Here is a 14,696-nt window from a genome sequence, read left to right on the forward strand (position 1 = left end):
ATTTACTTGTAGTAATTCTGTATGGTTTTATTTGAAGAGAGTTTAAAACAGTTGTTCATGGAGTTAAACTGATGGATGTACGTTATGGTGTATGTTATACTAGTTCGTGGATGATTACTGGATTGAGATCTATGTTCGATATGTTTAGCTACGAGGAAGCAATCAAAGAATAAGAAGGAATTGATTGATTAGCGCATTGCGCATCTATGCTCATAAAACATAACCGTCATGACATTAGCGCCGAATCTCGCATAGCAAGGAATTTTTGGCCAACAAAGGAAATGATAAGACAAATGAAAAGAATTTTAAAAAACTCCAAAGCTCATCAAACTTCAAACTCATTAGGCGTTTAGTCGAGCTCCTCAGGGCGCTCCTCAACCTCATCAGCCTCGCGGGTAGCAGAAGCACCGGTAGCTCCGGGAGCAGCTCCTGCTCCGCCATAGGCTGCGGAGATGATGGGGTTAGCAACGCTCTCGAGCTCCTTCTGCTGAGCCTCGTACTCGTCCTTGGTGGCGGTCTGGTTGCTGTCGAGCCAGCTGATGGTCTTTTCGATCTCAGCCTCGAGCTTCTCCTTCTCGGAAGCGTCAATGGTGAGCTTGCCCTCGCTGAGGGTGTTCTTGAGGGAGTAAGCATAAGACTCAAGACCGTTCTTGGCCTGGATACGGGTAGCCTCGGCCTCATCCTCAGCCTTGTACTTCTCAGCCTCAGCCAACATGCGCTCGATTTCCTCCTTGGAGAGACGGCCCTTGTCGTTGGTGATGACAATCTTGTTGCTCTTACCGGTACCCTTCTCAACGGCAGAGACGTTCATGATACCGTTGGCGTCCATGTCGAAGGTGACCTCGATCTGAGGAACACCACGAGGAGCAGGGGGGATGCCAGTGAGCTCGAACTTGCCGAGCAAGTTGTTGTCCTTGGTACGAGCACGCTCACCCTCGTAGACCTGAATCAACACACCGGGCTGGTTGTCGGAGTAGGTGGAGAAGGTCTCGGACTTCTTGGTGGGGATGGTGGTGTTGCGCTTGATGAGAGGAGTCATGACACCTCCAGCAGTCTCAATACCGACGGAGAGAGGAGCAACGTCGAGAAGCAAGATTTCGTTGGTGGACTTGGAAGAAGTGTCACCAGAAAGGATAGCAGCCTGGACGGCAGCACCGTAGGCAACAGCCTCATCGGGGTTGATGGACTTGTTGGGCTCCTTGTTGAAGAAGTCGGTGACGAGCTTCTGGATCTTGGGGATACGAGTGGAACCACCGACCAAGACGATTTCGTGGACAGAAGACTTGTCGGTCTTGGCATCACGGAGGACACGCTCGACGGGCTCCATGGTGGAACGGAAGAGATCCTGGCAGAGCTCCTCGAAACGAGCACGGGTGATGGAGGTGTAGAAGTCAATACCCTCGAAGAGAGAGTCGATCTCAATGGAGGTCTGGGCGGAAGAAGAGAGGGTACGCTTAGCACGCTCACAGGCAGTGCGGAGACGGCGGAGAGCACGAGCATTGGTGGTCAAATCTATTTCACATGTTAGCATCTGAGGAGTTCTTCAAGAGTCAAGTGCGGATGAAAGGGAAGGAGATGGATTCATATTGGGAGTCTTCATATGCATTCTTCAGATGGTTCTGAGGAAGTCTCCAGAGCCAAGCTCCAAATATCAAATAAGAATGCAAGAGACGGGAGGGAATGAGAATTCATTTCGGATTTTTGACGTACCCTCTGTGAAAGTTGTTAGCTTATCAATTCTTGTAAAACAGATGGGGGTATATCACATACTCTTATATTTCCTCTTGAACTCGGAGGCAAAGTGGTTGACAAGGCGAGAGTCGAAGTCCTCACCACCCAAGTGAGTGTCACCGGCGGTGGCCTTGACCTCGAAGATACCGTCCTCGATGGTGAGGAGAGAGACATCGAAGGTACCACCACCAAGATCGAAGATGAGAACGTTGCGCTCACCCTCAACCTTCTTGTCGAGACCGTAGGCAATGGCGGCAGCAGTAGGTTCGTTGATGATACGGAGGACGTTCAAACCGGCAATGAGACCAGCATCCTTGGTGGCCTGACGCTGGGAGTCGTTGAAGTAGGCGGGGACAGTGATGACAGCGTTGTTAACGGTACCACCGAGGTAGGCCTCAGCAGTCTCACGCATCTTGATCAAGACCATGGAAGAGATTTCCTCAGGTGTGAACTGCTTGACCTCACCCTTGAACTCGACCTCGATAACGGGCTTGGTGGCCTTCTCGATGATCTTGAAAGGGAAGTGCTTGGCATCAGCCTGGACCTCAGGATCGGAGAATTTGCGGCCGATCAAACGCTTAGCATCGAAGACTGTGTTGTGAGGGTTCATGGCGACCTGATTCTTGGCAGCATCACCAATGAGACGCTCGGAGTCGGTGAAGGCAACGAACGAGGGGGTGGTTCGGTTACCCTGATCGTTGGCAATGATTTCGATACGGTCATCACGGAAGACACCCACGCAGGAGTAGGTGGTTCCCAAATCGATACCGATAGCGGGGGCCATGGTGAATGTGTATGTTGTGTGTATGTGGGTGTGTATGGGAAGAGGGGTATCACGGGAAAGTAAGGAAATGAGGATAGAAGATAGTGTACAGGGAATTCACTCGAGGAAGTGCGAGTAAATTAAATTAAGCTTGAGAAAATGTGAGAGTGAGGAAAGAATGGAGGAGCAGGAGCAAGAGGAGGGCTGATACATATAGGTGTGGGCGGTGAGTCGAAGCTTCTGCGGTGCCAGATTCTAGTGACTTCCTTGGGATTCCACGGCGGGTTGGGTCCTTCCACTATGTGCCAGAGCTCTCTAGAAGCCCAACTGTTATTGGTTGCAGGCCATAGCCCGATGGAGCCAGAGGCTTCCCTTTTGCCTCTTTATTGCTGGCTATTTGATCATTACTGAGTCTTTTGTGTGCTATTCTGTATACTATTTTTGTTTGCAGAAGGGATTGTTCTTCAAAAAAAAGTCATGATGTCTACAAAGCGGAAGGTGGGGCGGCCTGATGACGTACTGTACTAGCGAGTGCTGCTGGGAATTTTCCTTCTGTGTTGCTCCCACATTTTTCAGGCTCGCTCTCAGCTCTTTGTTTTGGCGGGGCTTAGTTAAGTTACCTCTGCGCATCACCATGACAAAATCTCTGCTGTTGGCCGCCGCCTTGCCTGATTTGGTTAGCTTATGTCATGGTCCGAGGCAGCATCCTAGGGTTACAAGCATACAACCCTGAGGCCGTCATCGTATGATCAAGAACATGAGCCTCAGGTCTATGGGTCATTGATGAGTTAGCATGGAGCATCTTCATTCTGGCCGGTGATAGGTTGCATGTCTCTAACTACACAACTATCAGCTTACTAGCCTGTGACATCTGACAGATATGTCGTTATAATCGTGTACTCCATCCATGCTCTGTAGTATAACTACGGTGTGTACTATCACTACGTACTATGTACTATGTAAACAATCCCGGCCACGAAGGCTGGGGGCTGACGGCCGAAGGCTGAGAGTGCACTATGGCACTCCCTTGCATCAAGCTTCCAGCCAACGCAAACAAAATTAAAGTAGTTAAATCTACACAGAGTCGTCGCCTGGCACGGCACTCAATCTGGGCGCAGGCGGTCAAGTAAAACTTACTCTTAGCGTGTCGACGCTCTCGCCCAATCAGCAGCTGCAGACGCTATACTGTCCCTTGCTCGCTTGATCACCTTCGCGACCTCCAAAACATCGCGTTTGACTCTTTCACTTTTCTTTCTTCCTTTCATCACTCACTCAACTCGAGACCTTTCCTTCATCATCTTTCTTTCTTCATTAATCCTTCATTCATCAACAAACAAACAAACTCGCGACAAACCATACCCCTCATTTCAATCACATTCAAAATGGGTGACCACTCAGTGACCGATTACAATGACCCTGCTGCCAATGCTCCCGACGCAGCTGCTTACGGAAAGGGCAAGGGCAAGGCTGCCGATGCGTACGGTGACGTGAACATGGGCGAGGAAGAAGACGACGAAAGCTCTGAGGAGGAGGAGGAGGAGGAAGATGAAATGGTATGACCCCGCATGCGGATACTGTTTGTTTTGCGATTGTTTGGTGTTTACCAATGCGATCAACAACGCCATGGCACTTGAGCAGTCCTCTGTTATGAAACTTTTACTGACAAGTTTATTTTTGTCTACAGGGCGCCGAAGGTACAATTTTCTCCCACCTGATGACTAGCATACCACCCAAGCAGTATTTACCAGCCGAAAAAATAACACGCGCAACACACGACTAACTAAAAAAAATCTAGACGAAGATGAAGATGAAGGCGACAACCTCGAACCCATCTCAGCAGATAACATCATCGAAGGCGGCCGTCGCACACGCGGCAAACGCATCGACTTCGCTGAAGCCGCCGAGAAAGCCAAGGCAGCGGGCGACGACCCAATGGATGACGAGGATGATGAAGATGAAGATTTCCACGGGGAAGATAACGACGGTGATCATATGCAGGAGTAGACGATACAGCCATGACTACGCGCTGCTTATTTTCCTGCATGATGGGGAGAGGGATCCCAGCTGCTCTGGGGGTTCTTATGAGATGATGCATTTATTAATTTCAAATTTTCAAACACAACGAGATGCGAATGGGAACATATATACGATGGATGATCTCCCTGGAAACATGGTGTTTGCCCAGAACCGATGACAGTTAGTTGGGATTACTTACCCATTACAGGGCTATGATCAAAACAACAAATCAAAACAAAATATCATTCTCCATGAATAATCTTATATCAGCCAATTCAATCTCATTGTAGAAAAACATAGACTGTAAATAGCTGTAGAAAATTGTTTTCATAGGCTGATGCAGCCAGCTACCGGTATGCTCAAGGATAAGCTTATCTCCGCATCTAGGTACGGTAAACCAAAACATGCCAAGCGCTCTCGCCGCAAATGATATCCGGACAAGTTCATAACATCACAAGTCGAGTCAACTAACCAGATACCCCATTTCGAGATTCACAGCACCATGTCCGCAGGACGATAATATTGAATATTGATTTGAATAACATCTGAGCCTACAAGGCTCAACAACCAGATTTCCATACCATGGCCTCACGGTACGAACAGCCTTACACCTCTGCTCCTTTGTCACTGCATTAATGAACGAATAGCTTCTCCCACTCAAACCTCCACCAACGAGACCCGCGCTCCTCCTCCTCCCTATTTGACTCCTACAGCGGCGACAGAGGCTCTCGACCTACCAGCAGCTCACCCGCCACAAATGTTACGTCTTCGACCTATGCAGGCGCATATCCTGGTTCAGTGAGTAATGGGTATCCGAACGGGGGTGGTGGGTTGTATCCCGGTGGTCAGGGGCAGCAACATGGCTACAGGGCTGCGACGCCGAATTCAAGGTTCGTTTCTTTGCCTCTTCTTGACTGGTGATGCATAGAGCTGATTGTGTGGGTGTGTGAGTTGATAGGGGTCATTATTCGGATGCGGTGTTATCGGAACTGTGAGTTTTCTACCATCACTTAGACGTGGAGAGCATGTGAACTGATGTGTTATTTCAAGAGAGTCTCAAAATGATAATGAAGTCGAAGGAATAACAGCCAAGGTCAAGGCGCTCAAAGAGGTACATCCATCCTTTTTCAGCTCAAACAGATCATCAATCTCGGACTAACATGGATGCTATGCTATAGCTTACAGTAGCAATCGGCGATGAAATTCGCTCTTCATCCAACCTGGTATTTATTTTATTCCACCATCCTGCAATCCACTAGATAAATTTCAGTCTGACGAGAATACTTTCAAATGAACAGGCAGATACAATGAACGAAGCCTTCGACAGCACCCGCATCCGCCTCCGAGGAACCATGAACCGAATGCTGCGCATGGCAGAACGGACAGGTGTCGGCTGGAAAGTTTGGGTTGGATTCTTCCTCGCGGTGTTTTTGTTGTTTGCTTATGTTTGGCTATTTTGATCAATGCCCATACGTATTGAGGAAATGTTTATTCTTCGTTTTGATTGCTTTCGACTTATATTATCACTATTAATTGTTTGATTCGCTGGGAGGAGGAAGACAGTATATAGCAAGCATGGCTATTGCATGGGTTGGCGTTATGTCGTTTAGGGCTTGCTTGTATTGATATATACAGGTATCAAGGAGAATGAGACCTTTAATATTCGCAGCTCAACAGAAGAGATTTGGTTCTAGAGATAAAATTCATTCGGGGTATCTATCTATGCCAGCCATATCCGTAAGCTATCAACTAAAAACGTCAGCTCGAAAACAAGACTCAATCAGGAATCAGTCTAGACTATCTCTAGGTCCCCCCCGTCTCATAAACCGACCAAATCTACTCTGAGCCTGTCTCATTCGCGCGCTCCGCGCAACTTGGCCCCGGGCATAGCCTGCACTCGTTATGGAAGCACGTAGATCGTCATCTTCTTCGTCATTATCAACACCCATCATAGGTGAGGGTAAAGTTTCATTATCCGAGTCGGTCTCAACACCAACCCCACTCCAACGTTGCAGAAATCGTCGTTGCGCCTCTGTTTCGCGAGTTCGTGCTTGCGGTGGTGGCGGCAGATGAGTACTACTACGTCGTGACCCTCGTCGCGCTGTATTCGCACTTGCCGGTGTTTGCGTATTAGTTGAGACAATGCCATCATCTCCGCCACCATAATGAGCGAATGGATCATGTGTACCAGTGTGGTCTCCATCCAAGTCCGAGTCATCGTTGTCTTCTAGTTCCGAGTCCGTATGTTGCCATTCTTCGGCTTCTGGGATATCGTCGTCCATGTCTTCGTCTTCCAGGTCATTTGCTTCTGGAATATCATCATCCAAGTCGCGGACCGGAATCTCATCACCACCGGGCATTTCGTCATCATCATAAGCATCCTCTTCATCATCGTCGTCGTCGTCGTCATCGTCGTCGTCTTCATCCGGATATCCGTCAGGTATATCATCATCTAGATTCCGATCCATAAGCTCTTCTTCATATGCCTCTTCACCTTCTTCGACAAGACCCTCCTCATCACCAGAGTCCTCAAACCCATTATCTTCGGCTTCAGGGATATCATCATCCAGATCTCTTTCAAGTTCATCCGCTTCATTCCCATCCCCTTCCCCTGCGACACCGGCATTGTCCCCTCCCATCATCATATCCTGCTGCTGCTGTTGAAGCATCGCCTCCCCACCAAAAGCATCCATGTCCATTACACCAGCACCCCCAGCTCCTGCCGCTGCCACCATAGCAGCAACATTCAACTCCTGCTGTGCCGCTGCCAATCCTTCCTCCCGCTCCGCTTCTTCTTCTCTCATCCCCTGCATCGTCTTAGGTATACCCGCGGGTTTAATCCATGCCGCTCCAAATGAGGCAATGTTCTCTTTTCGTAGTCTTAGAGCACGTTCTTCGAGCTGCAACATGGCGAGACTATTGGAAGGTGTGGTTGAGGAGAAGACGGCGCGGGTTGATGTTGGTGCATTCGTGAGCAGGTTGCCATTGCCATTGTGGAGCTGCTGTCGTCGAGTTGCTGATGGCTCTGAGCTGGAGGCATTTGTGCTGCCTCTATATCGTGGACGAGAGGATCCGAACCAGAGCTCGTGTGACTGTTGTTATTAGCGGCTGCTTTTACGCGTCGAAAGATTGGACTTACATCGCGAGGCGCTACAAGAGGAACAGACAGCATCTTGAACCTGCTTTGTAGAGCAATATAAAATGTAATTCCTTGTTTGCTGTCGTAGGAGATTTCTTAGCGGGAGAAGGTACATGTAAACATTCCGTGGGAAGCTACCATAAGTCCGCGGGGAGTGCTGGGCTAGGGCTACCAGCAGAACAAATTCAGACTGTCATCATCGCGTCAATTGAACGCATACTACTCAATCGCAACTACAGGTAATGATTGATTGCCCAAAATAATTACAATTATGTTGTGTCGCGGGAGAAGAAAGCTGTTGTTCTTGCAGACCATGTGACAGTGCAAACAGTGCAAACACTATCGATTACATACCTAAAGGCTAAAGCAACTGAGCGAACTATTTCCGATATGGCCTGACCTGAAGAACCATCGGCTGACAGTTTTTAATCTTGAGGCAAACTTCTCAGCTATAAGACTTTTCCCCTCATTTTTTTACTTTGAGAATTATTCATTACTTCCTAATCCAACGTTTACTGGGCCAATTCCATGTCTACCGGCACAATGGTGTCTTCTCGCCTCTACACGCCATTGAGCAGAGCTCTTCCCCGGCAGATTATCTCACGGCCGGCGCAAATAGGTTCTCGACTGCCCAGGACTCGCACCGCGAGGTTTTACAGCTCTAAGAAGGAATCCAAGGACCAATTCATCATTTGGCGACCATGGCTTCGTCTTTCAATTGGAATTCCATTCATTGGCGCCCTCATTTATTCAATGGTTTGCAGCTCCTGCATGATTGACCAGAAATAGATCGCTAATACATGTCAGGCCACTGAAAATGCCACCCAAACAGAAGCTCCCTCAATTGCGGAAATAGACAAAGCGCTCAAAGAAAAAGCACCCATCACCGACGACTCCCCAATGCGCCTCCGAATGGAAAAATTAATCAAAGAACACCAAAAGAAAATAACAGACGAACTGAGCCGGATCGACGGCAAGGCCTTCCAAGCCGATACATGGACCCGTCCCAACGGCGGCGGCGGTATATCCTGCGTCCTCCAGGATGGCAACGTCTTTGAAAAAGCCGGCGTCAACATCTCCATAGTCTATGGCGAACTACCGCGCCCAGCCATCGAGCGAATGCGCGCAGACCACAAGTCCTTTGTCGGCGCAAACGTGGACTCACTCAATTTCTTCGCTGCGGGTTTGTCGCTCGTGTTGCACCCGCATAACCCCCATGCTCCAACTGTGCATTTGAATTATCGATACTTTGAGACCTCGGACCCGAAGGACCCGATTAACGGGGATAAGAATTGGTGGTTTGGTGGCGGCACTGATTTGACGCCTTCTTATCTCTACCCGGAGGATTGCAAGCATTTCCATCAGACGATCAAAGATGTCTGTGATCGCCATGATAGTACATATTACCCTCGTTTCAAGGCCTGGTGCGATAAATACTTTTATATCCCGCACCGCGGCGAAGCGCGGGGCATAGGTGGCATCTTCTTCGACGACCTCGACGCAAATTTCCTACAGAGCTCATTGTCCTCGTCTCAGAACCCGCAGGAAACTCTGTTCTCGTTCGTTAGTGACGCTTTAGGCTCGTTTTTACCTTCCTACGTGCCCATCCTAGAACGTCGAAAGGATATGCCCTTCACCCCGGAGCAAAAACAATGGCAACAACTCCGTCGCGGCAGATATGTTGAATTCAACTTGGTGTATGATCGCGGCACCAGCTTTGGTCTAAGGACACCCAATGCCAGGGTGGAGAGTATATTGATGAGTTTGCCGCGAACGGCGAGCTGGGTATATATGGATCCTGTGTCTGGCACGAGGACCGATGCTTCCGCCGCTGCCGCCGCTGTTCTAGCGGAGGAGACTGGTGAGCAGACGGAGGAGATTTCGAGGCAGATGGAGATGATGGACGTTTTGAAGCATCCTAGACAGTGGGTTTGATTCTTGAGCGCTTTGGGTAGGGGTGTAATGATTTGTTGGTATATGTATATAATGTGTATTAGAAAAGTTGGGGTACGTATTGTACAATATCTGCCATTTATCTTCTGTTTGAAAAAGATACAATGAAATGAATGCAAGAAATATAGCGAATGATGTCCACCGAATAAAAAAGAAATATGCAAAGGAAAGACTGTAAATGGTATAAAACCCCGATATATGCTTGAAATATCTAGAAAACATGATGCAGAAGAAGAACAAGAAGTAGGTACATGAGAAAAGAATCAAGATTATTAAAAAAATATCTAACGAGAGAAACCACTTACATCGAAGTTTCTTCCCTTCTTTTTACCGGATAGGTTTCGCTTCGCGGCCCATCATCGACCAGAACTTGCCGCAGATACAATACTTCTCTGCTTTCCAAGCCAGCCCTTTTGCATATCTGCGCCTCCTGTTGTGCCTGAAGCAGGATGACGGTAGCGCGCAACTGTGATATTGTTATGTTGTAGACGGCCTTGGAGGTCGTACCAGGCAGACATGACAAGAGCCAATTCGCGGGATTGGCGGTTGATTATTTCTTGGAGTTCGATCTATCCGGAAAACGTTAGAGACTGAATTTATTGATTCGTAGGCCTAGGAAGTGTGGACATACCTCGCGTTGTTTGGGGATGCTGTCATCTTCTTCATCACCCCTGGCTTCCTCGATGTGCTTGATTTGTTCTTGTAGTGATTTGATGAGATCACCCTGTTGGTCGATGTGCTGCAAATCATCATGTCAGTTACCATGTTTTGTCTTTAGTCGAGAAACTAATCAACACTCACCTCAGCCCTCTTCGCAAGCGTCTCGGCGCTCTTCTCCGTAACCTCCGCAAAATGCTTCAACAACTCAATACCCGATTTCTCAGGCGCATTCGGATTCTCATTCTTCGCTCTCGCCGCAAATTCAGCCAACAAAGTCTCAATCTCCTTCATAAATTCATCATCCTCGGCACGCATTGCTGCCTGTTTCTCATCAAGCAAAGTACGCAATTCGTCGCGTTCCACACACATGTCTCTGACCAAAGCCTGGGAGGCGTCGATCTCAGCTTCGAGGTGGTGTATCTTCCGGGTAAGTTCGTCCCAGTCTTCGCGGACTTTGGTGATTTCGCTGGAGTTGGAGTCTTTGACTTCAGCGATCATGTCGAGTTTTTCTTTGCTGACGAGTTGTACTATAACAAATATAGTAAGTATTGGATAGCAGGAGACGCGCTTAGTGGGTACTGACATTCTGCTCGGGCGTCGTCCAGCTGTCTCTTGGTACTATCAATCAGGTCTTCTGCATCGGCAAGCTTTTGACGAATGTCGGCATATTGGTCGTAGAGTTTCCAGTATTCGTCACTATCACATGTTAGTTTCGTCAAGATAGCCTTGAGAGAGATTACGTACCTTTGCGAAGACTTTGCTTGGGCTAGTTGTGCCGTCAAGACTAGATTCTCAGAGTATGATTCAAGGCTAGATCCAAGCTGTGCATAGTTAGCATCAAGATGGTGAGCTCCCAAAAAATGGTGCATACCGTGTTGGTGGTCTTCAATTTGTGAACCTCCTTCTTCAACTCCTCATTTTCTGACTTCCTGCAGGAAATTAGCAATAGAGCTTATACACCACAGAAATATACTTACAACTGTGTCTCCCTTGCGCCAATATCGTCAAGATCCTTCTGCAAGGTACTTTGCAGTCTAGGAGAGGCATTTCCAGGCGTATAGGAAGGACTATCGGTTGAACCCTCCAATTCTCGAATGCGTTCACGCAATTCACTAATCAAAGCTTCATCTCTATCCCGCTGTTCTTCCGCACTCTGAAGACGCTCGGTCAGAGCGTGATTGTTGAATTCTAACTGTTTCTTCAAACTCTGAATTTCATGACGATCCTGCTCGATGCGCGGCAACACACGTCTATATTCTTCAAGCTCCACGTCGCGTTCCGAAGACCGCTTCTGGTTCGAATCGGCTTCTTTGAGTTGCTGTTGAAGATCCTTGACCTGGTTTTTCAGGGCCTGGTTCTCCTTCTCGAAGTCCTGGCTTGCTTGCAGTTTCTGGCGGTATTTCTCTGCGGCGTTCGCCTTGCGAATCAATTGCTCTCTCTCGGTTTTCATCTCGTCGTAGTCGTCCTGTAATTTTTGGAATCGTTGGTTCTTGACGCGCATAGACTCCAGGGACATCGTGAGACTATCGATCTCATCCTGAGCAGCCGATATTTTCGCTTCTTGGTTGGCAATGAGTTCCTCTTGCTGTCGCGATCTGCTTTCTAGAGCTTTGGTGCTGAATCCGACATCTCCTTTACCCGATTTGAGCGTAACCAATCGATCCTCGGTTGAAGCGAGTCGGGTTTGTAGAGTATCATTATTCTCCTGTAAGCGAGCTAGCCGGTTATGTAAATCCTCTAATGCCTTCTCCATCTCCTTCTTTTCTGTTGCCAACCGGTCATTCTCCGCCAAAACCTTGCCTACACGTTCCTCAAATTGTAGTTCAGGGTCGACGGCGAGATCACGCTTCGCAGCGCCATCTCGATCCTCCTCGTCCGCCGACAGATCCTCATGTTGCGAGTTGTGAGCCTCCTCAATTATATTCTTGAGTCCCTCCTGAGTCGGTGTACTCAGCTTCTGCAACGTTGTCACGTACGTCTCGGCGTTGGGCGAGCTAATAGCAGCAATCAGGAGTAATTTGAGCAATTTATTCGTCTCCTTTAGCGAGTTCGACTCGGAAATAGCTTTGAGATCCGGCGACGGATCCAATCCGGAAGGAATCTCGTCATCAAATTGTTTGCGAATATAGCCCGTCAACAGTTTGTGGAGGTGTTTGAGGTTTTGCCATTTTGTGACCCAGTGGTCGGATGGGTTCCGCTCGGGGAGTTCGTCGAGGAAATATTGAGGGTCAATGTCCTGTAGGATTTCCCATAGGATGATGCCGTCGCTGAGTTCTTCGGTGTCTCTGATCGTCTTGCCGAGGGAGAAGCTGTTGATCCATTCGAGGAGGACCTTGGCGACACTGTGTTCTGAGGCCATTTTGTGTTTACCCACGGGTATGGCCCAGAACCATGAGACAGTGAGTCAAGGGGTGAGTTGGGTCTTTTATTGCCAGTAAATTTGTTTAAAGATTAACATTGCAATCTTTATGAATTTGAAGACAGCTCAGTCATAGTCTGTATATAATCAAGGTAGACTAAGCATGTTGTACATCAGGAGCGTTTGTCGCGCTGTCTGCAGATCCGCGCGTTACTCTGTCTGACGGTCTGATGTCTCCGCTCTTAGCCCCAGCATGTCCCGCCATCGTTTCGGCTTGATCTATGAAACCGTTTACTATTTAAGTTATTCAACACTGTCGAATTGAAACCCGATTTGAAAAGTTGCGCATAAAAGCAGAGCTATTCTATTCAAACGAACGTCATCCAAGTAATCAGACCGTCACCAAGGAACGCCGATTCAAGATGTATATAATACAGTACTAGCCCATCATAACCCTATTGATACTTCATAACATTTATCATAAACCGAGGGAGCAGCCGTTAGCTGCTTGTCTGCGGACATCAAATGGCGTTTCCAACAGTCTGACTCCTCCTTTAACAATCGAGATCGTGAAAGTCTTCAGACCGGTCATTACTGTGTGCCAAAATCGCCATTAATTGTAACAACCTGGTCCTCTTCGATAACGGGGGGGAAATTGTTGGACGATGTTTGGATGGTCTCTATAACAGATGAAGGAGCTTTGGCAGCGAAGCCCCTGATGATATGTTAGTATGTAGTCGAAAGTCCGGCGGGGTGAAGTAATTACTTGAATAGAACTAGAAGATAGCAGTTAGTGTATGACTCAGATGAAGACGAGGTCACAATTGAGGAGCTTACTGAATTCATGAGTTATCCAACCACCCTGCAAAAAGGTTGTCAGTATATGTTTACATAGAAATCTAGATCACAGCAGTACTCGCAGCAGCAGTTATAGCCTTCTTGGCCTCATTCAATACCCAATCCGGTGTGTTTTCAGGGTAAGAAACGATGAAAGATTTCTGGACCTGGACTGCGAGGGCAATTTGGAAGAGCCCAAGGATGAGAACAATAATGTATTGGTGGAAGAGCTTCATTGTGGTGGTTGTAGAGAAATTGATGTAAGGCCGAGTATAGTTCCGAGTATACTTCGGTATCGATACACCACTGAGCGGAGCGGGGGACTTTTGTAAGAATGCGGACAGAAATTGAGAGAGTGATGGGAGGCCAAGTGTATAGAGAATTCCCTTGTTGCTAGAGCAGTGTGTTATATGATTTCTGAAGAAAAATGTGGTCTGATGGCGATGAATGAAGAGAGGAGGAGGTCACAAGCCCATTGCGTCACTCTGCGGAAGGACTGCCCAATCGATGCCTCAGGTGTCCATGTCACACGACTTTACTTTTTGTCCTGTTTGTCCGGTTGGTCGTGTTTGTCGTGTTTGTCATGTTTGTCATGTTTGTCAAGAAGAAGGACGGCACTTCTTTCCTTGCACATTGACTATGTCCATTTGCCATCTTCATTCCACGCTTCACTCTCACTTTCGATATCTCTCCTCCTTATACAACACATATATTTTGCATGTTCGCTTGTTCAGATCTGATTTAATCCTTCTGCGTTGCGTTTTAGCGTGCATCAACCATTATCTTCGACCGTATCCCAACCTCGACCATTTCCATACTTACCTCTCTTTTCTCTAGACTCCGGTGCGACACTTGGATAATACCATCGGGTAGGATAATCTTGTGGCAGGACAGTGGGTTTAAGAGTGCTTCAGTGGGCTTCGGATTCCAGGTTGTCTCATCAATCGGGTTTGGGCGTTTCGCATGACCTCTTTATTCTCAGTCTCGCGAAGGTAGCTAGCTAGCTAGCAAGGAAGCATTCTACAAGAGCCTGTTTTATCGTCATCTTTTTCTGTCATCACATATTGCACTTTTTACGAGAATCAGAATTCTTTTGGGGGTCTCCGTGGCCTGATACGTTTTTCCAAAACCAGCCACGTTGTGGTAAGAGAAGAAGAAAAAAAAACAAGCCATATCTGATGCTATAAGAGAAAAAACAAAAGAAAGAAAAGAACAAAAAACGGCAAAGGCACAGAGGA

The 14,696-nt window shown here is 47.8% G+C and overlaps 7 protein-coding genes across 7 annotated transcripts; 3 read left to right on the forward strand and 4 right to left on the reverse strand.

Moving 5' to 3' along the window:
* Window positions 1–349: 349 nt before the first annotated feature.
* EYB26_006921 (uncharacterized protein) lies at window positions 350–2,515 on the reverse strand (the record flags this gene model as incomplete). The annotated part of the gene is made up of 2 exons (XM_054266194.1): window positions 350–1,512; window positions 1,771–2,515. 2 exons carry the CDS (start codon window positions 2,513–2,515, stop codon window positions 350–352), a joined length of 1,908 nt encoding a protein of 635 aa, XP_054122169.1.
* Window positions 2,516–3,876: 1,361 nt separating this feature from the next.
* Window positions 3,877–4,498, forward strand: EYB26_006922 (uncharacterized protein; the record flags this gene model as incomplete). The annotated part of the gene is made up of 3 exons (XM_054266195.1): window positions 3,877–4,047; window positions 4,179–4,188; window positions 4,290–4,498. 3 exons carry the CDS (start codon window positions 3,877–3,879, stop codon window positions 4,496–4,498), a joined length of 390 nt encoding a protein of 129 aa, XP_054122170.1.
* A 594-nt stretch (window positions 4,499–5,092) lies between these two features.
* On the forward strand, window positions 5,093–5,970 carry EYB26_006923 (uncharacterized protein; the record flags this gene model as incomplete). Its single annotated transcript, XM_054266196.1, has 6 exons — window positions 5,093–5,103; window positions 5,158–5,400; window positions 5,469–5,501; window positions 5,561–5,621; window positions 5,689–5,733; window positions 5,809–5,970. 6 exons carry the CDS (start codon window positions 5,093–5,095, stop codon window positions 5,968–5,970), a joined length of 555 nt encoding a protein of 184 aa, XP_054122171.1.
* A 327-nt stretch (window positions 5,971–6,297) lies between these two features.
* EYB26_006924 (uncharacterized protein) lies at window positions 6,298–7,682 on the reverse strand (the record flags this gene model as incomplete). Its single annotated transcript, XM_054266197.1, has 2 exons — window positions 6,298–7,602; window positions 7,650–7,682. The coding sequence occupies 2 exons, from the start codon at window positions 7,680–7,682 to the stop codon at window positions 6,298–6,300; spliced, it is 1,338 nt and encodes a 445-aa protein (XP_054122172.1).
* A 510-nt stretch (window positions 7,683–8,192) lies between these two features.
* On the forward strand, window positions 8,193–9,584 carry EYB26_006925 (uncharacterized protein; the record flags this gene model as incomplete). Its single annotated transcript, XM_054266198.1, has 2 exons — window positions 8,193–8,405; window positions 8,457–9,584. The coding sequence occupies 2 exons, from the start codon at window positions 8,193–8,195 to the stop codon at window positions 9,582–9,584; spliced, it is 1,341 nt and encodes a 446-aa protein (XP_054122173.1).
* A 374-nt stretch (window positions 9,585–9,958) lies between these two features.
* Window positions 9,959–12,621, reverse strand: EYB26_006926 (uncharacterized protein; the record flags this gene model as incomplete). The annotated part of the gene is made up of 7 exons (XM_054266199.1): window positions 9,959–10,171; window positions 10,234–10,341; window positions 10,404–10,789; window positions 10,846–10,958; window positions 11,007–11,083; window positions 11,134–11,191; window positions 11,240–12,621. 7 exons carry the CDS (start codon window positions 12,619–12,621, stop codon window positions 9,959–9,961), a joined length of 2,337 nt encoding a protein of 778 aa, XP_054122174.1.
* A 591-nt stretch (window positions 12,622–13,212) lies between these two features.
* Window positions 13,213–13,694, reverse strand: EYB26_006927 (uncharacterized protein; the record flags this gene model as incomplete). Its single annotated transcript, XM_054266200.1, has 4 exons — window positions 13,213–13,336; window positions 13,388–13,397; window positions 13,459–13,483; window positions 13,542–13,694. 4 exons carry the CDS (start codon window positions 13,692–13,694, stop codon window positions 13,213–13,215), a joined length of 312 nt encoding a protein of 103 aa, XP_054122175.1.
* Between the last annotated feature and the right edge of the window lie 1,002 nt (window positions 13,695–14,696).

This window comes from Talaromyces marneffei, chromosome 5 (genome assembly GCF_009556855.1).
Source record: "Talaromyces marneffei chromosome 5, complete sequence".
NCBI classification, from domain to species: domain Eukaryota; kingdom Fungi; phylum Ascomycota; class Eurotiomycetes; order Eurotiales; family Trichocomaceae; genus Talaromyces; species Talaromyces marneffei.